This window comes from Myodes glareolus, chromosome 18 (assembly GCF_982192425.1).
Source record: "Myodes glareolus chromosome 18, mMyoGla1.1, whole genome shotgun sequence".
In the NCBI taxonomy this organism is placed as follows: Eukaryota; Metazoa; Chordata; class Mammalia; order Rodentia; family Cricetidae; genus Myodes; species Myodes glareolus.
The window spans coordinates 47,590,217-47,617,987 of NC_142043.1; the positions used below are offsets into that span (position 1 = coordinate 47,590,217).

Genomic DNA, 27,771 nt, shown 5'->3' on the forward strand with positions numbered 1-27,771 from the left:
CAGCAGGGGATGAGGCTGTGGTCATAGATTTTTGTAGAGAGGCTGTGTGATGTGGGAGAACTTTCACTGCTTGGCCTCCCCTTGTGAAAAAAGTGGCAGAGCCTGATTGGTTTGTAGGAAGTACCTCTAAGGGCTAGGGAAGGATTAAAATTCAGTGGCAGCTACTTGTTTAGTATATGAAGGACCCTGGGTTAAACCCCAGCATGAAAAGCTGGGCCTATGGGTGCACACCTTTAATTAACAGCACTTGGAAGGCAAAGGCAAGAAGAGCTGGTCTTTATGGTGAGTTCTAGGACAGTCAGAGCTACACAGTGAGATCCTGTCTCGAAACAAACAAAACTCAGCATTTGATTGTCCTCTGGGCTTTCTCCCGCTTTCGAGATTTTAAACCTTAAAGCAGAAGACCTGCTCAGCCCTGTTGAAACCACCCTTTTGGGGGGGAGGGGTGACTAGCTCCTGATCTGCATGGCAGCATGAAAGAAGGAAACTCAGATGCCTAAAGAAAGTTCTATTACAACTTCCCTCCCCCCCAAAAGCAAACATCAAAACCTTTAATTCCAGCACTGGGGAGACAGAGACAGGCGGATCTCTGAGTTCAAGGCCAGCCTGGTCTACAAAGCAGTTCCAGGACAGCCAGGGCTACACACAGAATTCCTGTGTGTGGGGGTGGAGGCAAGTTCCATCACTAGGGTATCTGCTTATTCTTTTGACTGGGGGATGGAGCTGTTTTGGGGGGTATGCAGGTCTGCAGCTCTTCCTCCTAGGATGCCCATCCACTCTGCTCCAGCCTTGGCTGAATCAAGGCAGTGAGACTGGTCCAAGCAGGGACTGGGTTGGCTACAACCTAGCCTGGGCTTGGTAAAGGTGACTGAGCAGCAGAGCTGGGTCTAAGAAGCTCTGAGCTGAGCAGTCCAGTCATCAGGGTTCCACATTGAGGTTTGAGTCAGGATCTCCCTTTAGCCCTGACCGACTTCAAACTCAAGGCAATTCTCCTTCCGATTCTCAAATGCTGGGATTACGCATCTCTACCGCCATGCCGAGCCAAATTTTACTTTTGAAACAATGTTATGGGGTCCTCTTGTTCCAAGGGCTTTCCTGAATGCTACCCCAGAAAGCCTTTATGGATATCACAGCAGTCCTGAGAGATGCAGGGCACCTGGATGGGATCTAGAGGACCAGGCTAACCTTAGATCAAAGGCTTGATCCTCGGGACTCGAGCCCACTATGAACAGCTGAACTTCTTGGAGTGAAGTGGCCTCTCGGGGGGCTTTAGGAAGCAGGTGCCTGCAGTTCTTTCACAGCCAGACAGCAGGGCCGAAGGCCAAGCTATTTGTGACTCCAGCTTGTGGGAATGTTTATGGTTGGCTGTTCTGTGAACCTGGGATGAAGTTCCCTAGTGACAAGGTATTGCCTATGTCAAGTTGGGGATGTGGGCACAAAGTGATCAACAACATGTGCTGATTACGCTCATCATGCTAGCTGCAGGACCACTGGCTGGCTGCGGGTATCTGGGTACCAGTGTCTACCAGCTGCTCCAGATCTGGTCCATGGGTTGGCAGAATGCCTTGGACATCCCAAAGGACTTCCTCTGAGAACTGTCCTATCTGAATGTAGGGCTTTTATAGATTATTTGCTCTTGAGGCAAAGGTCTGATGTTCTGCAAGTGCAGGGCCAAGGGCATAAACAATAACACACACACACACAGTGCAGGTGGGTCTGACAGTAGCAGAGACAAAACGATACAGAGTTCAGGGACGCACAGCTGTGACCCTCTGCACCATAACTTGAGTTCTCCATGTTAAGAACTCTTTTAGCCAGGCAGTGGTGGTGCAAGGTGCTTTTAATCCCAGCACTTGGGAGGCAGAGGCAGGTGGATCTCTGTGACTTCAAGGCCAGTCTGGTCTACAGAATGAGTTCCAGGACAGGCTCCAAAGCTGCAGAGAAACCCTGTCTGGAAAAACAAAAACATCCTTTCACAGCAGGAGACCCCATTCCTCCATCTCCAGTAGAGGCTCTGCAGGTTATCCCAGCTCCGAGTTCCCTTTAGTCCTAGCTTTAGACAGTTGTGTCTGCTCTAACCCACATCTGCACAGAGGGTCTCAGAATAGCCCATGCAGTCTAGAGTGATGGAGCACAGATGTGCACCAATTGAGTTCTCCAAGAACTGGCTGTACCAGCACTAGAAACAGATTCTCCTGATCATAAAATCATTTCTTTGCCCTGATAGAACCAGAGGTTGAGAGATCTAAGGCCCAGCACCAAACCTCTACGCTACTACACTGTCTTGACACCTGTCCGTCCACATCCACCAACACGAGAAAGCCAAGCCAGGCTCATGTAGCACAGCCTAGAATGGCTCTCACCTGTGGGTCTAATACCGGATATGTGTATCAGATACTCATAATCCATAGCAGCAGTAAAATTACCATTATAAAACAACGATGAAAATTATTTCATGGTTGGGGAGTCACCACAGTATGAGCAACTGTGTTAAAGGGTCACAGCATTAGGAAGGTTGAGAACCACTGGCTTAGAGCAAGTTATATATGCCTTCTCAGAGCAGGGAGAGGCCATTAAGTTCCTGTGCTCACGCTCATAGGACCAGAATGACTGATCCACTAGGTCTCTTCTGCCTGGCTTCTCCAGCTGAGACTCGCCAAATGTGAACAACCTGCAACAGCACACCAGACACTACTCTGGTGTGTGTGTGTGTGTGTGTAGGCCAGGCTGACTTCCAACTTAAAGCAATCTTTCTGCCTCAGTCTCCTGAGCAGTGGGTTTTCAGGTGCAAACTCTGTGTGGTATCTGACCCCAAATAAACAAGGAAAAGAAAGAAGGAAGGAAAGAAAAGCAAGCAAGCAAGCAAGCTGGGTGCCCACAGCATTCACCTTTAATCCCAGTACTGGAGAGGCAGAGGTAGGCAGATCTCTGAGTTTGAGGTCAGTCTGATCTACAGAGCAAGTTCCAGAACAGCCAGAGCTGTTACACAAAGAATCCTATCTCAAAAAATAAATAAAATCAATATACCAAGAGGCCTTTAAATCTAGCACTCAAGAGGCTGAGGCTTGTGACTCTTTGTATTCAAGGCCACCTTGGTCTATATGGGAAGTTCTAGGTCATCCTACAACTATAGTGAGACCCTATCTCAAAAACAAAAACAAAAAAACTTAACACACTAAGTTCAGGCTGGCTCCGTGGAAGTGTACCTGTAGTATATGTGAAATGCAGGGTTCACTGCCCAGCACCACAAAACACCAAGTCAATATTCAATGTCTTTATTTAGCTGTAACAGCAACCGCTGGTGAAAATTTTTTCCCTAGTTCCAAACACCTGCTGGCTTGGAAAGACAGTAAGAAAACAAACTGGTCATGGAATCACACAGGACTGTCTTAGGATTGCATGGAACCTTCCACTGACCATTGCTGACAGCGAAGGGGGGGGGAGGTAAGGGAACAGCACATCAAGGGAACCAAGTAGGAGGACCAAGGAAAGTACTGGCAGCCTCTGAAATTCCATCCCATGTGGCTAAGACTGCAGCAGTGAACAGGGGAGGGCCTATCAGAAAACACAAATTCTTAAAACGGACAACTGGGAATCAGAGTCCTTGGGGTTCTTCAAGTTGCCTTCTTTAAGGCTTCCTGGAGCTGGCCTAGGAGCCACCAAGTGGGGCCAAGGCATTGGTGTCACGCTGGCCCCTACCTCCTGCTGGTGTCCCCACTCTCTTGCCCTCCAGTCATAACCCCCAGGCCAGGGCTGGGCAGTTTTTAAGACTGAAATGGAGAGGAAGGAGGTATGGAGGCAAGAATGGGCATTCTGTGCTAGATTCGTGGATTCTCTAAGTTCGCAATGCCCTGGATTTGGAAACATCAGCACAGCCAAGTGTCTACCAGGTATTCGGCCTCTCATTGCCACCCTTCCACCTCTGAAAGGGAAGCAGAAGTTTGTATCCACTAGGACTGTTTCCGTTCAGTTCAGTAGCCTTTTCTACTGGACACACAGTATGGCCCACTAGGTTGCAGGAAGAGTTGAGCAAGCAGAGGGAAACCACAGACCACCCAAAGACTTTGAAAGCAAGCTCTGCCATCCAGGACCTGCCTAAGGGAAAGCTGGTTTCAAAGGGTGGGGAAGGTATCTTGACTGATCAACTGGAAAATTGAGGACCCGTCAGTCATCTTTACAGTCTTCAGCTACTGTGAGCAGCTTCAATAAAGTCCACCACTACCATGAAAAGCACTGCCAGAGCAGGGAGCATGGCGGGATGGCAAGCACCAAAGGACTGCCTCAACTGCGGGAGCCTGAATTCCCGTCACTAAAGGCTGAGAGGCAAGGGGCTGTTGGGTAGCTCAAAAGCTCAGACAGGACCCTCTACCCCAAGAAGAAATGGTGTTCTTCCACTATAAATCCTGCCTTCCATGGTAAGGATGGGTCAGTGATTGGGTTTTCGCAGATTAATAAATAGCTGCCGTGGGCATGGAGTCCAGAAAACACACCAAAGAACTACGTGAAGACAGTAGTGCCTTTCCTCTAGAGGGAATAAAAAGGGTTATACCACACACCCCTCCAGCAGCCAGCACCCATGATGGAGGTGGGAAGGAGGCTCCCTACCTGATACATGCCTGGTACACTAGTGCCCTAACTCACAGTGGCAGTTTATACAAGCAGGCTGGATGGACTTTCAGTGGAACACAACAGATGAGAGGCCCAAGGAGACAGGAACAAGAGCTTCCCATCCCTCACCCCTAGAAGGAAACCCACCACGAGAGCCCGAAATACATTCTAAAGCAAGCATGGCTACCAAAAAAGAAAAAAAAAAAAAGGCTAGTAAGACAGAGCACCAATCAAACAAGAGCCTCTATCTAAAGATGGGGAGAATGGATGGCAGGGATAAGAAGACATCCCATGAGGTTCGAGGCACTGGTGAGCCACCTCTGAAGCTTCCCCTGCAGGGGAAAACAAGACTGCTGCTTTGCATGCTGCACTGATCAGAGCAATCAAGCACAGACAGACACCTCCATTTCCAGGTGTCCCTGGGTCAGACACCTTGACCAATGCATGCAGGTAGCACCTGACTTCAATATCATCACCAGGAACTTGAACTGCTTTCTGCTCTGTAACTCATGAACCTGACACATCTAATGTCCTTTGACCAGAGGTGCCAGATAAACACCACTCCAGTTAAGAAAGTTTGTATGGCTGCACAGAAAGGCCCCCAATTCCTTTTGTCAACTTTGGGCTAAAGGAAGACAGAAGGGGTAAATGATGCTTGAAGAGGCCACCTCAAAATCTCATAAAAGCAAGTGTTCTTGAGAAAACAGGCAGATGGGGGGGGGGTGTGCAACGGATCTGGGAATCTTCATTTCTTGCTTCTCTTAAGACAATTTGGTCCCACTTTAGAGGGCTGTTTTGATAGCAATGTGCACCCAGTTTATGGCTGTGGCTATCCCCACTTCCCTGAGGACTGCTTTCCTCCTGTTAGGGACATGGCGGTATAAAGGCACTGCAACTTTCTTCTTACCCACCTCCTTTCTAGGATCAGTCACTCAGGAGGAAGCTAGGTGCTATGGCATGATACCTAACAGAGACTCATATGGAATGAGGAAGGCACCCTGCTGACAACCACAAAAACAAAGTATGGAAGTGGGATTCGCCAGCTCCAGATGAGAGCAGCCCCCACCCACAGACTACATGCACCTTCATGAGACCTCACGCTAAAGCTCCATGCTGAGCAGCCCCTAATCCTATTTGAGACACCAACAGGTAGTGTTTACTATTGTGAGATACTCGGCTGACAGGTAATTTGTTACACAGCAGTAGATAACTTACTATCTAGAAGTCAGCTTTTCCACTCCAGTGCCCTGGAGGAGGCAAGGAAGCGTCTGTTTCAGCAGAACACGAGGGCTGGGGACTCAGGGGGAAGGGCACTGCTGGTGTCTCCTGCCAGGGCTGGAGCTTCTTCCTCATGTAGGTTGATTGTCCCAAGTGCAGAAACACATCCTTCATAGCAACAGTGTGGATGGCTACTAAGGTTTAAATAACTGTTTTCTTCAGGAGGGAGGCTGGCAGATTAGGACCGTAGACCCTCCATTTAAGGCTCCAGCTGTGAGGCCTTTTGACCACCCAGAGGTGAACCCTCACTGGACCCTGCTTACTAGAAAATGGCTCATGAGGCATGGCACAAAAATGCCATCTGCTGGAAGCTTATGTCCTGTCTTGTGCAATTATCTTACGATGCTCGTGTATGGAGGTCAAAAAACAGTGGCCTTCATATAAGGCCTGCACCAAGCAGTGAGGGGTCCTGGCAGAGGACATAAGGCTAAAAGACTCCTGCACCACGCAGGTGACACTCCAAGGAATACTAGACATGTCTTCTGATTGAGGAGGGGCGCACATGCAGACTCTCCAAGATGGCAAGAAAAAGGAAAGTTTCTCTATCCTATTCAGCTGCCATGTCTCCCTTCCCAGTGGTGGGTCCAGGAAGCCACTCTGCTCCAGACAGCGTTCAATGAGGAAGCGTATATTCTTCTGCACACTCACGCGTCCTCACTGCAGAGTCCACAGGGTGCCAACACCAGTGTGAAGAACCATGAGCCTTGCTCCCGAAGAATGAAGCTTCAGAGTACAGAGGTCCTGAGCAAGCTGCTTATGCCAATGGCAGCACAACTTAAGTTTTCCCAAGACTCCATGAAATAAAACTTGGAGTTTAATTAAAAACATAACAGATACATTTAACAAAGAAATAAAACTCTTCTGATTATCAACTTGGAGACTCCAAGAATCCCCAAACATTGGAGAGACCCAGCTTATTCCTGAGACAGCGACCGTCACAGAGGGCTGCAGTACAAGCTATTCACATTGTGTGGCAGGAAACAGAACAAGTTCTGCAGATGTCCTTCCTTTTTCCTAAAGTCTTCACAAAACAGGGTCTTTCCATGGTGCAAAGGAAAAACCAACAGCTTTCTTTCCCAGCCAATGGGGATCTGAAATCTCACTAAGAGGGCTTAGACAGGCATCCAATAGAACCAGAAACTCCCAGGACACCAGTGGCTGCTGCACTGTCTTCCTGGAGGAGGACGGATGCATCAGCCTGTCTATGGGGGCCTCTCTCCCGGGATCTCCCTGTCGGTCCACAGTACCGGGAGAGTGGGGCGGGGAGGAGCAAGAGAGCAAAAAGGTAAAGGAAAAGAAGTTTTCGCCAACAACTCATAGCAAGGTAGACTGGTCCAGTTTCACAAACCACCCATTCTATACTCCAAATACCCCTCCAAACTTGAGAGCACAGGAAAGCGCTCAGAACACATGACAGTGAAGACAGTAGACTTGCCTAGGAACATTTTTTTATAACCTTCCTAACATTGGAAGATGTTTTGTTAAAAAAGTTGCAGTTCAAAATCGTACTGAAAACTTATCTAAAAATAGGTCTGTAGTCATCTTAAAAATAAAAAGTCTCTCTTCTGATAAGAGAAGAGACAGATATTATCAGATACCAACATGGGAGGTATCTTTGATGTAGATTTAGAAAATGGCCTGGTGGAAGAACCAGAAGGAAAGAGAGTGAGGTTTGAAAAGGAGAGAAAGAAGGGAAGCAAGGATGGTCTGCAAATGAGGAGGAGAAGGAAACTGGGAGGAACGCACTCTTTCAGCCCATGCTTCTCTCTCGGCAGCCAAGGATAAAGCAGATTCAGAGGAGGGGAATAGGGACGTCAACTTTAAATTTAAGATATAATAAACTGTAGGGCAGCAAACCTGCTAAGGTCTATCAGGTTTAAACTATGACTACTAGGGATGGCTACTTGTGTGGCTCAGTCCTCTACAGAGGCCAGAGTTAGGCATTCTCAGGCAGACAGCTGGGACCAGCTGTGCCCACCAGGTGGAGACCAAAGCACTGGCACTTCAAATGACTGCTCTGGGAGCAGACAGAAGCCCCAGGGCATCTTGGAGTGAAGAGGATTCTGCCTGCAAGATGCAGGTAGGAAGAACAGCAGACAAGCAAAGACCACCTGGTCACCCAAGGGTCTCTTCAGAAGGAAGGTTTAAAAAATACCTGTGCCAATGAATTAGATAAGGGAATGGGGAGATAAGCCATCACACCCAGGACAGAAGCCTTCTCCCCAGAGAAAAGGGAGCTCATGCCATGTGTCCCAGGAATGCAATTGGAGCTACAGGAGGTACAAGAGCTGTGCTCCAGTACCGAGGACAAACATCTCCAGTATAGGGCAAGTGAGCTTGTTTATCATTCTTCAGAATGGTTTAAAGATCCCACATCCAGCACTGACTCGCCAATGGGATGCAAGGAGGAAGACAGAAGAGAGTACAGGAACAGCAATGGGCACCAAACCTCCTTCCCTCCCCAGTCACCCCAAGCAGAGGTGCTTCTTCTTAGAGAGTTCCTGGACTTGGGGCAAATCAGAAGGGGGCAGAAGATTCTTAGGAAATGAACAGGCAAGTTACAGGGACTGCTTTCCTCCAAGGACCAACTGCTCAGTTCCACAGAGGAATCCAAGGGCTTTCATCCTAACCTTAATGGGGCAGGGGCAGGGGACAGGGGAAGTTGTGGTCAATGGAGCTTATCTCCCATCATTTGGCACCCAGAGGGAGGGGAGGGGGAACTGCTGGCTTCTCGGTTCACTGCAATCCTACTGGCCCAGTCAGGTCACATGGGTTGCTGCGCTGAAGCCTCCTTTGACTGTGTGGCAGTCAGATGTCCATTTCAAACTGGGCCTCATCCCCTGGTTAGAAGGAAAGAAAAGAAAAGAGAAGTTTAGTACGAAAAGTAACAGCGAAGCTGTTTTCTTTCTTTTTTCGTTTTTTATAGATATTTGTTATGTATACAGTGCTCTGTCTGCATGCCAGAAAAGGAAACCCGATTAAATTACAGATGGTTGTGAGCCATCATATGGTTGCTGGGAATTGAACTCAGGACCTCTGGAAGAGCAGTCAGTGCTCTTAACCTCTGAGCCATCTCTCCAACCCAGCAAAGCTGTTTTCAATGTCTTTCTCTACCTACAAAGGACAAAACTAATAAAAATGTCCTGTTTTCTGTGGCCCACGATACCTACTCCTGAGGGTAATACTAGCAGTCAAATTCAATACTTAAATTTGAGGTGAGGTTGGGCTACATAGCAATAAAACCTCGTTTATTTTTGTTCTGGCCGGCCAGTCTCATCTGGGGGTGGGTGTGGAGAGAGAGTGGTCACACCAGGTGAGGTGTAAGGGGATGTTTCCAGCTTTTCCACAGACCAACCCCACTGCAGCTCCTGGTCACTCAAGGAAGCACACTCTTCTGAAGGCTTTGAACTTGGCTCCTGCTCTGAACTGACACTTGCAGTGTGTGTGTGTGTGTGTGACAGCCTACACTCAGAATCCAGGCACTCAGGAAGCTGAGGCAGGAAGATTGCTGCAAGTTTGAGGCCAGTCTGAGCTTCATGGTGAATTTTCTGCAGCCTTGGCCAAGAACGAGACCTTGCCCCCACAAAAAAACCCCAAGTAAACAAACAAACAAAAATGAAAACAAACACCTTAATTGGAGATTCAGAGAACATGACGCATAAATTCTGAGGTGAGCACAAGGCCACTTCATCTCGTCCCGCTCTAAAGGTGCAGGGCAGTCCCCTAACATAGTCACTCAATGAAGAAAGCAAATCTGTTTTCTTCTCTTTCTCTCTTTTTTTGGGGGTGGTGGTGGTGGTGGGGAAACAGGGTTGCTCCTTGTAGTCCTAGCTATCTTGGAAGTTGCTCTGCAGACCAGGCTGACCTCGAACTCACAGAGATCCACCCGGGATTAAAGGCATGTGCCGCCGCCACCACCTGGTCAGGTTTACTTTCTGAGGTTGATGGGAGCAGGTGGCCTAAGATTCTGCTTTGGGGTGAATGTGTGCATGTGCACACTTGTTCATGCAAGGAGGTCGCAGGGACAATGTGTGTGCAATTGTGTCTATGTGGGCGATCCCTAGCAAATAAAGACTCCCATAGGCATGGCTCTAATTCACCTTTGGGTTGCCATCCTTTTTAAAAGACTGTGTCTACCTATATAGACCAGGTGGCCTCCAACTCCCAGAGACCTGCCTGTCTCTGCCTCCTGAGTGCTGGGACTGAAGGTGTAAACCTCTACATCTGGTTCCCATTCTGATTTGTTTTTCCCCTAGCAACTAGGGGGAAACTGAAAGCACTTCAGTAGATGTTTAGGAGGAGAGCACGTCATGCGCACGACTGCAGCTGTGCTTTGATGAAGCAGCATGTCTCTGTCTACAGTCCACCCCAGCACCACTCCCCAGCCCAGCCCCTCACCAACTGCATGTTTCCTGTCGTGATTGTTCAGGTTGTTCAAGTTGTTCACTTCTACTTTGGAGTCTTCAATTAAGGTGCCAGGGCTGGTGACTCCAGGGATATTGGGCAGATGGCAAGGTGGGGTCTGTGCCATGGGAGAATTGCGACGATCCAACAGAAACTTTCGGTCATAAATGATTCGTGTTCCTAAAACACAAGGTTGAAGAGTTCCAATTAAATTAAGGTACCACCAACACAATGACTTCTGAAGCTGGATACTTGTGTGGCTCAGTCCTCTTCAGAGGCCAGAGTCAGGCAATTCCCAGGCAGACTTCTGGATCAGCTGTGCCCACCAGGTGGAGACCAAAGCACTTCAAATAATTGCTCTGGGAGCAGACAAAAGTAAAGGGGCATCTCAGAGAGAAGAGGAAGAATAGCAGACAGGCAATGACCACCCGGAATCCCTTCCAGTGTCACCTAATCCTTGGTGTCAATCCAGCTAAGAGGAGAGACTACCCCCTCCCCACGAACACGGAGGGCAAGGCGCTCTGCTTCTGGGAAACTCCTGTTGATTCTCCAATGCCACTCTCTCCCCTTCACCAGTTCTTTTCACATCACGCAATACATCACCTTGTGCAGGACTCCTGCCTATGTATGTGTCAGTCTACAGAATTCAAGCTCCATATGGCAGTTGTGTCTTTCAAAACTGAACACCCCCCACCCCGCCTTTCTCCTTAAGAAATTGAACCTGGGTTGGAGTTCTGGATCTAAATCTTGTTTCAGCCACTTACCTACTAGACCAACTTAATTCCCAAAGAGCACTGGTGTTTTATATGTCTGTGTGAGGGTGTTGAACCCCTGGAACTGGAGTTACAAACAGTTGTGAGCTGTCATGTGGGTGCTGGGAATTAAACCCAGGTCCTCTGGAAGAGCAGAGCAGTCAATGCTCTTAACCACTGAGCCACCTCTCCTGCCCCCATCAAGATAAATTTCTTAATCAAAGACTAAGCAAATATAAAAGTATGTGAAAAAGTAGATAAACACCTTCTATTAGAGGCTACCCAAAGAAACCTGGAGGCTGACCACCTCCCTAGAGAGACAGAATACCGTATTTCTTCAAACATAGACCTAAGGATGGCTCAGCAGATAGAGGCAGTTGCTGCTAAGCCTGTTTAACAGGTTCAACACTGGGTCTTACATGGTGGAAGGAAATGGGTGATTGCCAAAGTCCGTCCTTTTTAAAAACAAGATTATTGTTAGTTTACAAATGAGTATTTTACCAACGTACATGTGTGTATACTGAATGTACCGAGACCAGGAAACACTGGATCCTGGGCAACTGCAGTAACTGGTGTTATGAGCCACCATGTGGGTGCTGGGAGCAGAACCCAGGTCCTCTTGAAGAGCTTCCAGTGCTCTCCAAGCCCTCTCTCCAGCCGCAAAAGTTGTTCTTTGACCTCTGCATACACTGTGGCAATGTAAGCCCATGCCAGGACATAAAATACACAATAAACCACTTGCAGTCAGTCTGCTGAGGTTTTTGTCAGCTAGCATGTATGTTACCTGGCAGAATCAGGAGGCCTGCAGCTCACAAGTTGTCTCATAGGCACAGTGTTTATAACCTCTGAACTTGAGACTGAGCAGGGAACTGCTAAGAGTTCTGGGCCAGTCTGGACTACAACGTGAGACCCTACCTGAGTGTCTCCTGCTAAAGAAAAATAAAAGAAAGAAAGGAAGAAAAGAACTGCACACCTGAAGCTTCCCAACTCAAGTTGCCCACAGGTGCATTACATCAGGGGCTGGAGAGCTGGCTCAGTGGTTAAGAGCATCAGCTGCTCTTCCTAGAGGTTCTGAGTTCAATTCCCAGCAACTGCATGTAGCTCACAGCCATCTATAGTGGGATATGATGCCCTCTTCTGGTGTGCAGGCATAAATGCAGATGGAGCACTCATTCATAAAATAAATCTTAAAAAAAAAAAACCTTCAGAGAAACACAAATCAAGACCATAGAAGAGATCACCTTATACCAGGCAGAATGGCCATTATCAAAACCACGAAAAGCAAAGGGATATGGTGATGGTGCAGTTCACAGGACACAGGCATTTTGGAAAATGGATGGACTTTCAAAATTAAAAAACACTATTTCTGCAGGGTCTACCAATCCCACCTGGAGTATAACTCCAAGGAAATGAAACTGGCAGAGCAAAAAGACAGAGTTAGTCATAATGGCAAGTTCACTGCCTATCAGAAGAATGGGGGGGGTGCAAGAGAGCTGCTACCAGTATGAGGTCAACTTGGGCTATAGGAGTATGACCTTGTTTTATTTCAAAAAGTCAATAAACCAAGCCAGGTGTAGGGGGCTCATGCCTTTAATCCCAACACCTGGGAGGCAAAACAACTAATAAACAAACAAAGTAGGCCAATAAACCAAAAGACAACAACAGGGGGCTGGAGAGATGGCTCAGCGGTTAGGAACATTGCCTGCTCTTCCAAAGGTCCTGAGTTCAATTCCCAGCAACCACGTGGTGGCTCACAACCGTCTGTAAGGAGATCTGGAGCCCCCGCCCCCCAAAAAAAGACAACAACAAAATTAGGACAGGGAGAAGTAAAATACTTTCATCCCCTACTTGAAAAATAAACTAGAGCTATAACTCTGACACACATCTGAATTACAAGCAATAACGTATTCCAGACTGCAAATGACTTAGTTTGACTACGAAGTTTGAGAGTAGCCAACATGGGACATATCTGTCATCCCCTCACCCGGCATGGATACACGGCTGAGTCTGTGGCCAGCTAGGAATACAAGAACAGCAGTAAGAACAAAAGCCTCAGACCCTATACAGGCACAGTCAGTGTGCAGCTGACACCGCTACACCCAACTTACCATGCCACGGTTGGCCCTGTGCTCTTCCATGACAATCCCACTGATGGCCTGAAGGTTTCTGGTGATGGGGTGGACTGATAGGAGAGGGCAGGTGGAGAAGCAAGCTCGCAGTCACCACCACTCATGAGGATACTGCTCTCATCACGAGCCAACCCCTCAGGGTCTCATCTGTACCTAAGCCCCCCACCATTTAGTCCAATCACACTGCGTGCACATCAAAGCTTCTACACTGAATTGTGGTCATAACAAGTTCTTTTCTAGTCATCCCAACTTGATACTTCTGATCTGTCTGGAAACCTATAATCTGCTTATTATTAAGCTATGTAGATTAGGGGTCAAAGGTTGAAAGGGGACACAATGGCTTTTTCTAACAAGGGACTTTAGTGGACTGACTCTATACATTTGTCTGACACCCTCACTATCGACTAACATATTTATGGGGTATAATAACATTCTAATTCATATGTACACCAGATAATTATCAACTTGGATTATTTCGCACATTTACTACCTTAAACTTTTGTCATTTTTTCTTTTTAAATTTATTTACATGTATGAATGTTTTGTCTACCTGTATGTATGTGCACAATGTGTGTGCCCATGAATGGTTGTGGGTGCTGAGCTCTTAACTGCTGAGCCATCTCTCCAGCCCCAATCCTGTTTTGACAGTGCCTTCCTATGCAATCCTGCTGGCCTTGACCTTGGTATTCTCCTGCCTCAGCCTTCTAAATGCTGGGATTATAGGCAAGTACTCCACACCCAGCTGAAATGCTTTTCTTTTTATATGACAGTATGTATGCATGCATGCATGTATGTATGTATGCATGCATGTACGAACGTACATACATGAGCATGTGGTGGTCAGGGGACAACTTTCAGAAATCTGTTCTGTTGTCTCCTACCATGTGGTTCTCAGGGATAGAACTCAGCTTATCAGGTTTGGCTGAGCACACCAAAATTTTGATAGTACATTAAAATCCAGTCTTTTAACCACAATTAGACAATGATCTAAGGTCCTGTCATAATTAAACTTATAAATTACAAGATAGTAGTCCTCCCTTTTCTGAGGTTTTGCTGTGTTTTCAAAGTGGTAAGAAAGCAAAGATTTAAGTTTCAAATAACTTTCATTACAACTGCACAGTTTCAATTATTTTATCATCGGTTATTTCTGATCTCTTGCTGCCTAACTTACAAATGGAGCTCATCACAGAGATGTATAGAGGAAATCAGCAGCCACAGCCTACCGCTTCCTGTAGTCTCCAGCACCCAGAGGATGTTCTGAAATCCATTCCCATGATTGGGGGGAGACACTAGTAATGTGAACATTCTATTTGTTAATCTCTTCATCAGCTGACATGTGGCTGTTGTAACAACACCTTGACTATTAGGAATGACACCGATTTAACATGTAGATATTCATGCACAGGTTATAGTGTGGACAGCCATTTCCTGGAGCATCCCAATATGGAATGCTAAGTCACATGCTAACTGAGGAACTGCAGTTTTCCAATGACGGCAGACTTCACACTCCTGTCAGCAATGTGAAGACTCCAACTTCTCATAGTGCAGTTTATACTATGGAGTCTTTCGTGCTAGCCATCCTAGCTGACATGAAGTGATCTGTCCTGTCCTGCCTTCCCTAATGACTAATTCTGTCAGCTTTGCACCTCATGTCCTTTGGCTTTTCTAATATCCATCACCCTTGGAGAAAGGTGTCAGGACCTCTGACCTTTACTGTGTTTTAATCATCCCCTCAAAGCGTACGTGTGTGTGCTGAGGACTGAACCCACGAGCTTGTGTATCTGAGGCAAGTGCTCTACCACTGACTGAGACCTTCAGCATTATTTTTTATAGTCTGGATATAAACACACACACATTTCTGCTTATATATTTTCTCCCTTGATGGCTCACTCTCTTCTCCCATCTACCTCCCGCCCCCAGTCCTGAGGATTGAACCCAGGAGCATGTGTTCAGTGACGTCATTCTTTGAAGCATAAAAAGAAAATAAAATGTTTAAATCCCTGGCTGACCTGGAACCTGCAGTAACCCCCCTGCCCCATCTAATACACACAATCGAATTCTAAATGCTGGGCTCATATGTGCCACCACCTCAGGTCCTAGTGTTTAACTGTGATGAGATCCAATATATATTTGTTGCTACTGCTTGTGGGTTTGCTGTCAAATCTAAGAAATTACTTAATCCAAGGTTATGAGTTCTGTTTCCTGCTTTTCTCCAGGAACTCTACCTGTGACTGTGGGTCCAAATTCTGTCTCTGTGTGTGAGCAGCCAGTTGTATAGGCACTGTCTACTGAAAAGAGGTTCAATGTGAATTGCTATGAACGTCTACTGGATAGGGGAGGGGTGCACTGAGAAGGCATACATACTACTGGCTTCTCAATTCTTTCCCATTGCTCCACATACAAATGCAAACCACACATTCTGAAACCAGGAGATGAGAGCTATTTCAGGTCCTGTAGAGTTCTATATGAATTTCAAGGCTGCTCCCAAGATGTGAGCTTGAACTCTGACGCCTGCCTGTGTGCATCATTTCCTAATCTATCAACAGTAAGCACCTCTTCAATCTCTTTCAACATTAATTTTTTAAAAAGACTTATTTATTTCATACATATGAGTGCTCTATCTGCATGTACACCTTTATGCCAGAGAGGGTATCAGATTCCACTACAAATATGGTTGCTGGGAATTGAACTCGGAACCTCTGGAAGAGCAGCCAGTGCTCTTAACCTCTAAGCCATCTATTCAGCACCTTAATATTAATTTTTAAAATTACATTGTATTTACTTAGTGTGTGTGCACGCACATGCACGTGCGTGTTCGAGGGCATACATGTGATGGAGTACACGTGGAGGTCAGAGGACAACTTGAAGTTTGTTCTTTCCTTCCACCACATGGATCCTGGGAATCAAATTCAAGCTTAGCAGGAAGTCCCTTTACCTATTTTAATGGCCACTCAACATTTTGTAGTTCCCAATGCACAAGTTTTGACTTTTGACCAATTTTATTCAGTTGTACCTACTGAGCTAAATTACTACCTTTACAGACCAACTTATTGAATTTTGAGTCATTGCAGGTTAAAGAATTTACTTATTTGGGCTGGGCAGTGGTGGTATATGCCTTTAATCTCAGCACTCAGGAGGCTGGGGCAGGTGGATCTCTGTGAGTGTGAAATCAGCCTGGTCTACAGTAAGTTTCAGGACAGTCAAGAGTTAGCAGGAAAACCCTGCTTCAAAAACCCAAAAAGTAAATAAATAAGTTACTATTTGGTAGTTACATACCACATGAGACACACACACACACACAAAAACAGCACTAGCAACCAGCATGTTAGTAATTAACAAGCACCTGACATTCCAAAGAATCAAGTTATTCAAAGAAAAATGTTAATTATCAGGAAAAATATTCCTTTAATTCCTAAATGGATATTTGTGTTTATGGTAAAGAATCAAAGACAATCTATTAAAAATGAAAATATTCCATGTCCTTGACACACATGAGCTTGTAGACAAACTTTTTTTGTTTTTTGGGGGAGAAGCAGGGTCTCTCTTCCTGTAGCTCAGGCTGGCCTTGAACTCATAGTAATCTGACTACCACCCTTAGGAGGGCAGGGTATGGACTGTAGACTAACTGGGTGCAGAGTACTTGTCTAGCGTTGCAAGGCTCTGAGTCTGAACTCCAACACAACAGAAACACAAAAGAAAAAGGCACTTCCGTTCCACACAGAAGAAGACTAACACCGCCAGGGTAGCAGACGGCACGAGAAAGGGGCCCTTCAAACTCAAAAGCTGAATGAAAACGACGGGCGGTTGGGCAGTGGAGTCCCAAGAGTACATGAGGGCATGCTCCATACTCATATAGCTCCAGTGCTGGGAAGCAGGCAAGCAGTCAGTCAGGCAAGCGGACAAACTGAATTAAAAAAGAACCAAGTACCAACAAGATGGCTCACTGGGTAAAAGGACTTGGCACACAAACCTGAAGCCCAGAGTTCAACCCCTGGATCCCACAGCAGAAGTGACCTCTGAAAGTCATCCTCTGAGGTTCACACATGTACCTCAGTACACACATCGGTAATATTTAAAAAGAAACAGGTAAAAATAAAGCAACAGGCTGAGTTTGATGGTACACGCCTTTAATCCCAGCACCTAGTCTACACGGTGAATTTCTGGCCAGCCAGAACTATACAGTTAGACTATCACAAAACAAAGCAAAACAGACAGACGACAACAACCACCACCACAAAAAAGACAGCACTTGGCAAGCAACCTAGGTAATCTATGGGAATTCTTTTTTAAGATTTGTTTTTAGACAGGCAGTGGTGGCACCTTTAATCCCAACAGAGGCAGGCAGATTTCTATGAGTTCCAAGACAGTCAGAGCTGGTATACAGAGAAACCCCATCTCAAAAAAAATCAAAAATAAAATTAAAAAAAATTTTTTTAATCTTCAATTATGCATATAGAATGCAGGTGCCCAAGGAGGCCAGAAGGTGCTGGTCTCTTGGAGCTGGAGTTACAGGAAGCTATTAGGGCCCTGATGTGGGTTCTGGGAACTAAACTCCAGTCCTCAGCAAGAATAGTACATGTTCTGAACCACTGAGCCCTTCCTCCAGCATTGACATCAAGAAATCAGAAACAAGATATCTAGCAGTCAGTGACTTTAAAGCACTCAGCAGAAGGCTGGGCCTCCCCCACCCCTTAGTAACAGAGAAGGAAGATGCGGAAACATGTGAAAGATGATAGAGAGCTTATCCCGCGCTTGGGACGGCTGCCTGCCTGTACCAGAGTCCAGCTTTTAGTCTTAACAAACATTTGTTCTTCATGGAGGCCCTTGATGAATAGACTGTTAAAAAGTCCTGTGGCTGATAATCCAAAGAAAACTAGAAGCTGCCTAAGCTGGAGGTCCCCAGGAGACTGGTGGTGGCCAAACCACATTTACTTTGCTTAGCCACTAAATCCCTCAAAACCGAGACTGTTTTTAGGACAGCTAAAAAAGCACAACTGGATCTGAGGCCTTCTATCATAATGCGACTAAGTGCTGTGGCAAATGGAGACCTGTAAAGTTCTATGGATGGTCTAAGAAATCCTTTAAACCCATCCCCCAGCAACAGGGAGCAAAGATTACCAAATCCAAGTACTCAAGGACAAACCCATCTGATCACTGCATAGGCCAGAGAGGAATGGTTGTGCCCGACTAGGAAGCACTGTTGGGGAGACCCTGAAGAGCAGCTGACAGACGTCCTCTTTACAAAGAAACTGTGTAAATCACAGTGACACAGAGACACGGGACAGCACAACACAGGCACTCAGGCAAGTCTGGGTTGCATAATGAGTTGAATCAGGTGTTCTCTAGGGCTAATAACAGGGGCCTGAGGATGTAGCTCAGTGGGCAGAATACTTGCCGAGCATGCACAAAGCCTTGGCGCAATCGCTGCACAAACATAAACAGGCATGGCAGTACATGCCTGTAATCCTAGTACTCAGGAAGCAGAGGCAGGGTCTTAAATTCAAGGTCATAGGCTTAGTTCTGGTCAGATCAGGCTACAAGAGACCTTGTTTCAAATAAAAAGAAAAATAAAATCAATAAATAAAAAGGAAAACCAAAACCAGCTAATAATATCAAGTCCCAACCGACCCTGTCTAGTGTGTCTCTGGAAATCTGAGTCAAAATGAAACATCCCCACTACTGTTTGGATTTGAACATTCACCTGGAAATAAATCTCCACAGAAACACCTGAAAGAAAGTGCAGGTTGGATCTCCCAGGCTGCTGACTGCCTCATGGATCAGATCTCTGGATTGAATCTCATGTCATATGTTGTCAAGTTTTGGTAATGCTAATGATTAACTACCCATCATTCCAAGTGGTATAGGGAAAACACAAATTCAACTTAGGCTTTCAGTCCGACTATTTCCTTCTCAAGGTCACTGCTTTCTGCCAGTTCTAAAACCAACTCACACCTACTACCACCCTCTACTTTTCCTCACAATGAAGAGTGTGGACTCATCCCTTGGATACACCCACCTACCCTGTTTCCTGCTGCTTATTTAAAGTTTTAGGAGTTGGGCATGGTTGACAGTGGCACAAAAACTTAATCAAGCAGGCAGATCTTTGAGTTTCAGGCCAGCACATAGTCTACACAGCTAGTTTCAGACCAGCCAGAGAGATACTGAGACTCTGCCTCAAACACAAGAGCCACTTCATTTCAATGTAGAAGTAACACAAGACCTAAGAGCTCTTAACAGTCCGAATCCCAATGGAGCCTGCCGCGCTCCACTAAGTACCTCTGAATCCACAGAGCAACGTCTATCCTAATATACAGTCAGCATGCCCACTATACACAGAAAGACATTTTCAAAGAATTAAAATTGAATGAAATGCTATTACCTTAATTCCAAAACCTGGCAAAGAAGACACAAGAAAAATAGAGTATTGTCCTTCATCAGTATACAAAAGTTCTCAACTAAAACCAGCAAATCAAATCCAGCAACATCTAAAGAGGATTAGTACCAGAAGAAGGGAGATTTAGCAGAGTGTGAGGCTGACTTGATAGCTGAAAAGTCAACTAACGGAGTATATATACACAGAGACAGGGTTTCTCTGTGTAACAGCCCTGACTGTCCTGGAATTCTTTGCTGGCCTCAAACTCACAGAGATCTGCCTGCCTCTACTCTCAAGTACTGGGAACAGAGGTGTGCAGTAACACCACACCCACCACCCGGCTATGGAATATCTTTTTTCCCTCCGAGGCAGGGGTTCTCTGCCTGCCTCTGCCTCCCAAGTGCTGGGATTAAAGGCATGCATCACCACTGTCCGTCTTAGGGACTGTATCTTAGAAGAATAAAGCAAGTCACATGATCGCTTCACTGAAAGAAATACGCTGGGTCCGAGAGGCTCATTCAAATGGCAGAGGCTCTGAGCTTTATCCCCAAAACCACACCCCTCCAAAAGACCCCTATCATTTTTTCATGATGAATATATCCAGCAAACTAGGAATAGAAGTGAATTTCCTCACCTTCTAGCTAACCTTTAAGAACCCACAGCTGTTAAGAGCCCATAGCTAAGATTTTACTTAATGGTGAAGACTATCTGCTTTCTCCCAAAGATCAGTGTGCCACACACCACTACACTGAAGTCTGTACCCAGGAGAACTGGTCAAGAAAACCAAATACAGATCTAGACAAGGATTGAGACTATCTCTGCAGATAACAGGAAGCCATAGGACCAGAACTGTATTTCCCAATACAATTATTTTTGCCTGTTGAGATTTTTACCTTCTCCAAGCTATGGTCTAGGAACCAGATGAGGTGGTCTTTAAAAACTAGGCTTTTGGACAGGGCTAGTGGCAAAGACCTCAAATCCCAACTACCTTGGTGGCTGAGTCAGGGAGAAAGAAAGTTCAAAGTCAGCCTGGGTAACAGAGCGCCTTCAAGGTTGACCTGGGCGACTTTGCAAGATCCTGTCTCAAAAAAATGAAGTACTCCCTCCCCAAAAACGTAACTGCCTAGACAGAAAGCCATTGAAGAGAATGCTTAAAAATTATAATAAGGACGCTTAAGTGTGCTTAAGTGTAGTTCTCCACAAATGATGGCTTCTGTCAGGGGTATGGGTGGGGAAGGACTCGGCTTTTTTACAGAAATAATGCTCCAGTTAGTATACGTGCAATACAAAGTGAATTTTCTTCCTTTTTTGGGAGGAGGTCGTCACTAAGGTGGGCAAGATGGACCTGGAAGGACTGGGAAGTGAGTATGATTGGGATGCTTTGTGTGAAATTTCCAAATAACGAATAAAAATATTATGTTGGAGGGGGAAAAAAAAAGAACTCCCCCAAAAGAAAAAAATTCAAAAGCTCACCAGCTAGCCAATCAGTCAGTGAGCACCATTCAGTGAGAAACCCTGTCTCCAAAACTAAGGTAGAGCACATCAGTAGAACAGTGATACACACATACACAAAGCCAACCTAGGAACTCAGGATGGACAGCTATTGATAGCCGATAAAAAAAAAAAAAACCAACAACAAACTAGGCTTTAGATTCATTGGTTTTGATCTACCAACCTCAGACCCCAAGTGCTGGAATTACAAGAAAACACCACTGTACCCAAGAAAAAAGGTTTTATAGATAAAATAACAAAGTAAGGTTGGGTATGGTGGTACACGTCTTTAACCCTAGCACTCAGGAGGCAGAGGCAGGGAGATCTCTTTGAGTTTGAGACCAGCCTGGCAGGCATACTTAGTGACTTCCAGGCCAGCCAGGGCTACACAGCGAGACCGCAAAAACAAAAACACACATGCACACACACAAGTGACAGATTTGGAAATGGCAGCCTAGGTCTTATCTACAAGTCTCAACAGAGCTTCGGTTCTATAAATAGAGATGCAAAAAGGCTCCGTCCTAAAGGCTTGGAGCTAGGAAGCCCCTCAATTCACCAAACTCACCAAGGATCCAGGCTCCTTCCTCTCCTGCTCACCAGATGAAGCAGCTTCCCACACTTAACTGTCCTGTCTAATCCACAAGTCTTTACATACAAGCTAAGCCTACAGAATCCATAGTCATATAAAATCCCTCAAAGAAACTGCCTTTAAGACTCCAGGTCTGGAAAGGTCTCTGCTGAATGCCTTTGGGGTGCAGGTGTCGGTTTCTCTATGAGGGATGGTGAGCAGAGGAGGGGCTGTTCTGTATTAGCAACAGCAGCTCTACCTTCCCAGTCACCCCTCATCTGAACGGTTCCTCTCTCCCAGTGCTGCCTCGATAAGAAACGACCTCAGCTTTCACCAAGCTTGCAAAGCAAAGCCATTCCCTCCAAATCCAGCACAAAGGCTGAAGGATACCCTGGCAGAATGCCATGGCATAACAAGGCAGAGTGATGCGATGTGTATCTCTCACTCATAATAATGAAGTGCTGAGGCTAAGAACTGAAGTTAAAGGGCTCAGTGAAAAGAGGCGCTTGGTACATAATCGTGAGGATCTGAGTTCAAATCCCAGGTGCCGGAACCTGTTGGGTAGTTAACCTAGTCTAGTCAAACCTCTAGGTTCAGCAAACAAACCATGTCTGAAGGGTGATAAGTAAGCAAGCAACGTTTTTCTCGGCCTCTGCATGGGCCCACAGGGGGACACACACACACACAAAACAGAAGAGAACAAAATGAAGCTAAAGAAAGACATTTTGTTGTCTCAGAATAAACAGGCCAAACTCACTGAGAAACTATATCAACCCTGTAGCCACAGAGCACAGCTCATTCCTCCAAGTAAGAATCAGCTCATAGGGCTGGAGAGATGGCTTGGTGGTTAAGAGCATTGCCTGCTCTTCCAAAGGTCCTGAGTTCAAATCCCAGCAACCACATGGTGGCTCACAACCATCTGTAACCATCTGAGTGTAATGAGGTCTGGTGCACTCTTCTGGCCTGCAGGCATACACGCAGAAAGAATATTGTATACATAATAAATAAATAAAATTAAAAAAAAGAATCAGCTCATAAAGCAGGTTTCCCCAATACACCTTTCTTTAAAAAAAAAAAAAGATAGCACACTTTAGTCTAAAGGGGATTATTTCCACTTCTTCAGGCCTTCTTGTTTATTTCCAGATTTTACCAATAGGCCGAGGTAACTCTGCCCTAGGAAACCTAGCAGAGGCAGGAGCCAGCTGGCAGGGAAAGAGACAGAGAAAACACATGGATTTCAGGCCACAGCGATTAGTGGCCCTCTGCTGCTCCTGTGTGCACTGTTCTTTTCCAGAACTGAGATGTGACTGAGGAGAGGAGCAAAGAAGGCTAAATGTCACTAGACTTCTGCTTAACCCAGAGCATTTGTCTCTCAGGAAAAGACGCGGAGAAAGACGTTGCGAGCTGGCATTCCAGAGGTAGAAATGTCTGCCAACTTCTTTCCTAGGAAGGTAAGCATCTCCGACAGCGGAGGAAGAACTGAATCTGAGACTGCACAACATTAACACGTTCATTTCTTCAGGCCTCAGGGGCGTTCAATTCTAAAGTGACCTCATTTGGGTCCTCCAGCTAACTGAACTGATGAACCAAGTTCAACCCTGAACATGCTCACCTCCCACAGGGCAACAGCAGCTGCTACTGGAAGAAGCGACTACCACCCATCGCTCCATGGGTAGACACGAGAAAATGAAATAAGCTTTCCTGTCCCCTAACACCGGCAAAAGCAACTCAAGATGTCACAAGTGTGCCTTTAGTTCAGCTCTCAATTCCAAACCACAGAGAGTTTTAAAAAACCCTCCAGCTGGGCTTGCTTACTTTGGGTCTCCAACAAATGAACGACTCTTGCCCCACCAAGGCCAATCTTACAGGGCATTCAGCATACAGAAGGTGATCCTACAATGGTTCCCCCCCACAAGGGTGTGGTACTTCAGATATTCAGAAGCTCGAGACAGGAAATGCACTCCCTTCCCTTCTCACTAAAGAGAAATTCCCAGTCCAAGCCTGCTGCTTTCAGGTCTCAAGTATGTAAGCCGGTCATTCGACCAAACTGTTCCAAGAGTTACTGGCAGCCTCCATCCCTTCCAAATCAAGATCTGAAGCCCATGCAGAGCAAGACCTACACTTAACACTTCATTTTTTTGGAGACAGAGTGTCATGTAGCCCAGGTTGATCTAACTCTATTAAGCCTAAACTGGCTTAATAGAGTCTCCTCATCCAGAGTGCTGGGTGCACAGGCCTGCATCACCTGCCTAGGTCTGCTGTCCTTGTTTCCTGTAAAGAGCTGATCACAAAACCCACTGAAGACCTCATCAACCATGGAGATAAACTGACTTAGTGAGAGGAAGAAAGATAAAGCATCAGAGGGAACAATTTTCCAAAGTAGGAGGCAGCTCAGGGGTAAAGGTGCTCACCACACAAGCCTGAGTGTGGTCCCAGAAACCCCAATGGAAGGAGAGATCAAAAGTTGCTCTCTCGCCGGGTGATGGTGGCGCATGCCTTTAATGCCACACTGGAGGCAGAGGCAGGCAGATCTCTAAGTTTGAGGTCAGCCTGGTCTACATTGATAGTTCCAGGTCAGATAGGGCCACACAGAGAAACTTTGTCTTGAAATAAGGAAAAAATTCGCTCTCTGACCATTACTGGCAAGCCAAAACACTGTAAACACACAAACAAAGGTCTTTTTTTTTTTTTTAAATGAGTATGTGTCTATGAGACATACGCCACGTGTGTAGAAGATGCTAGTGAAGGCCAGATGAGAGTATGAGATCTACTGAAGATGGGAGTTACAGGCAGCCCAGTGTGGAAGCTGGGAACTGAACTCAGGTCCTCTGCAAGATTGGCAGGAACACTCTTAACTGCTGAGCCCTCTCTCGAGACCACCTTAAAATCATCCCAGCCGAGCAATGGTGGCACACCTTCAATCCCAGCACTTGGCAGAGGCAGGCAGATCTTGGTGAGTTCAAGGTCAACCTGGTTTACAGAGTCCCAGAACAGCCAGAGCTAAAACACAGAGAAACCCTGTCTCAACCACCCAACACATAGACAAATCATTCTAAAGTGGAAAAAGTCATCAAGCATTGTTTAACTAACCACCACTGAGTTAACTGCTAAAAAAGACTGCTTAGCCAGTCAGAGTGGTGCATACTTTAAATCCCAGCATTAGAAAAGCAGAGGCAGGTGGGATTGCTGAGGGTGAGGCTGGCCTGGTCTTACAGTGCCATCTCTTTACAAAAAGGAAGCAAGCCGACCTGCATCAAAATCCAAAGACTGCCAGGCATAGTGAGTGGCCTTTAATGCCACTACTCACACAGCAGGACAGGCACATCTCTGTGGGCTCCAGGCCAGCCAGGGGAATAGAGCGAGACCCTACCCCCAAACAAACAAACTCTGTGCAGAAGCTCTGCAGACACAGGCTGAGCGGTAACTGTCGTGGAAAAGCAAATGAATGCATATTTCCGGCAGACCTTCCCAAGCATGTTAGAACTAATCCAAGCTGCTAGACAGCTTCTATCTTTAAAGCAGGGCTTAAAGACTACGTGCCTTTTCTTCTTTTGAAAGCACAACAGCTCGGGGTTTGAAATATGACCACAGATCGTCTCTGGATCTTCCCTTAGGAGAGCAACATACAGCTAAAACTATGGTTCCTCCCCAAGTAAATTAGAGCTAAATGCACCTGTTACTGTGACATGTGCTCTAAACTGTTGGAAATACAGGCATTTTGCTGAACAAAACCACAAAAAACTCTGGAGAATTACAGCTCTCTCTTCACCACCTTGGAAATAATCTTTTTTTTTCCTATTAAAGAGACAGGGTCTCACTATGTAATGTTGGCTGTCCTGAAAATCATTATGTAGAATGAGTTATCTTTGAACTCACAGAGATCAACCTGCCTGTCTGCCAAGTGCTGGCCACTAATCTCCATTTCTTTTTTTTTTTAACTTTATTTAACTTTATTTCATGTGCATTGGTATAATGATGTCAGATTCTCTTGAACTGGAGCTACAGACAGCTGCGAGCTGCCATGTGGGTGCTGGGAATTGAACCCGGGTCCTCTGGAGGAGCAGACAGCGCTCTTAACCACTGAGCCATCTCACCAGCCCCTAATCTCTGTTTCTTAAAAGTTATTAGTTTACATATTAAGACAATTTTATCTGGGGCTGTCCAAGATCTTTCCTGATTGTTGGTTCCACCAGACATGGAGGGACACACAACAATCTCAGCCCTCAGGAGTCTAAGGCAAGAACACCATGGGTTTGAGGCCAGCATGGATCACATAATAAGGTTCTAGGTAGTATTCTAGGTAGTATGATGGACCATGTGGTGAAACACCGTCTCAAAAGAAAAAAAAAGTCATGAAAAGAAAGACTAAATCCTGTTGGTCTTGAACAGATCAAATCAAAGGTCTCTTCAGCAACATAAGCCACTGTTCCTAGAGTGGACCTGTCTTACCCATTCTTAAACTTGGAGAGTCCTAAGGAATGGCTTCCTCTCTCTGAGTCATTTTGAAGGTCTTTCAGGGCATTCATCCCTTTCTCTAGACTGGCCTGGCTGGATCCTCTGCCAACTTTTCTCCTAGATTTGTTTGCTTTGCTCCATTGCTCTCTTCCTTGTTTGGTAGGTTTTGTTTGTTTTTTGAGACAGGGTCTGACCCTGTAGCTCAAGCTGTCCTAGAACTCATTTATGTAGCTGGGGCTGGCCTTACATTGCAACTCTCCTGCCTCTTCTTTCCAGAGTAAATGGGACCACAGGCCCAAACTACCACACACAGCATCTGGATTGCTATCTCTTGGTGTTGGCAAGGCAATCCCTTATTCTGTGCCTTCCTATTGCACAAGATTCCTGGAGGGCCAGGCCCAATTTGCAAGTGATCGGTTGAAGTGAACTTGGGAGGCCTGCCGGATGGTCAACACTACCCAACTGCACAGGCTGCAGAGGCTGCCAACCAAATCTTCACCCGCAAGCCAAAGGCCAACCCCCTGGGTCACCAAAAGAAGGCAAAGTTCTGAGATTAGAGAAGGAAGGCCAGTTCCCTTCATTAAGGCCCAGAAGATTTTTTCTCCCTCTAGAGAATAACCCAGAAAGGGGACAAACAACCTTTGCGCTTCCTTTCCCGTGACCAATTCAACATGTTTCGCCTCTAGTGTTGCTGGTAAACAGTTCCGGGTCATCTTTGGAAAAGCAACCCCCCAGGCACCTCCTTTTGCACTGCCTCTCTCTACAAGCCCCTTCCCTACGACCACGCATCCTAATCCGACTAGGGTGTGCTATTTGACAAAGCCCCCGTTCACAATCTCAAAGTCGCTCCCCCAAAGCCCTGGGCTGAAAGTTGACAGCGCCTCTGGAGCCACCATCTGGGCTACCACAGGAGGCATTTTACCCCCCCGACAATTCTCCCAGCCTGGGGCTCCCCCGACCTGTGCTGACTCCTCCAACAGAGTAAGCAATGCTGCCAAAGGAGGATAACACTGGGCGAGGCATGCACAGGGCATGCCAACCTCGTCCCGGGGCACTGCCAGATAAGTCAACGGACGATTCCGCGCCGGATCCCCCTCCCTGACTTCCCTCCTCCAAAACCCGAAGGGCAGCTCCAGAGATGAGCCCTGCCTCGCAGAGTGCACGCTCTGCAGCACGGAGTCCGAGCGGCAGACGTGCCCGGGAGAGGAAGAGAGGAAGCAGCGGGTCGAGTATACACTGCCACGCGCCAGCGGCGATGGCGGGCAGGCCCGGACGGCTCACCTCCCGGCGTGGTGGAGAACAGCGTCCCGCCGGGAGTGGTGCAGTAGTCCTGAGGTAGCTGCGCGGCGTCGCTGATGGCCACGGTGCGCGTGGGGATGGCGCGGCTCTGGCTGGGCTGGTGGCCGCCGCCTGCCGACGCGGACATGGCTCAGGCGCGGGCTCGCGGCTTTGTGCGGCGGCGGCGGCGGGGCCCGGGAGGCACTGGCTCCTCGAGCGGGAGAAAGAGAGCGCTCGGCTCTCAACTCGCCGGCTCTCGCTCGGTAGTCCCGCTGCGCTCCCGCTCCCGCCGCCGCCGCCCGGTCCTCCGGCCTCCGCCCGCAGCCTCAGCAGCAGTAGCAGCAGCGGCAGCAGCAGCAACGGTAACTACCGGAAGCGAGCGAAGGCGGGAGCAAGAGGGAGGGGAGTGCAATATGGAGACAGGATGTGACGCAA

At 46.8% G+C, this 27,771-nt stretch overlaps 1 protein-coding gene across 1 annotated transcript; it reads right to left on the minus strand.

The window, feature by feature from the left end:
• Positions 1-3,259: 3,259 nt before the first annotated feature.
• Positions 3,260-27,701, minus strand: Eif4ebp2 (eukaryotic translation initiation factor 4E binding protein 2). The gene is made up of 3 exons (XM_048451697.3): positions 27,340-27,701; positions 10,285-10,470; positions 3,260-8,726 (listed from the first exon to the last, which is right to left on the minus strand). Exons 1-3 carry the CDS (start codon positions 27,482-27,484, stop codon positions 8,695-8,697), a joined length of 363 nt encoding a protein of 120 aa, XP_048307654.1. The 5' UTR covers positions 27,485-27,701; the 3' UTR covers positions 3,260-8,694.
• Between the last annotated feature and the right edge of the window lie 70 nt (positions 27,702-27,771).

What these genes read in the sequence shown, in the direction of transcription:
- Eif4ebp2 (XM_048451697.3), bottom strand. Translation starts at nt 27,484, where the DNA reads ATGTCCGCGTCGGCAGGCGGCGGCCACCAGCCCAGCCAGAGCCGCGCC. An exon ending in GTTCTCCACCACGCCGGGAG is followed by an intron (nt 10,471 to 27,339) that starts GTGAGCCGTCCG and finishes CTTGTGTTTTAG; the next exon opens with GAACACGAATCATTTATGAC. An exon ending in CGACAGGAAACATGCAGTTG is followed by an intron (nt 8,727 to 10,284) that starts GTGAGGGGCTGG and finishes CCTTCTAACCAG; the next exon opens with GGGATGAGGCCCAGTTTGAA.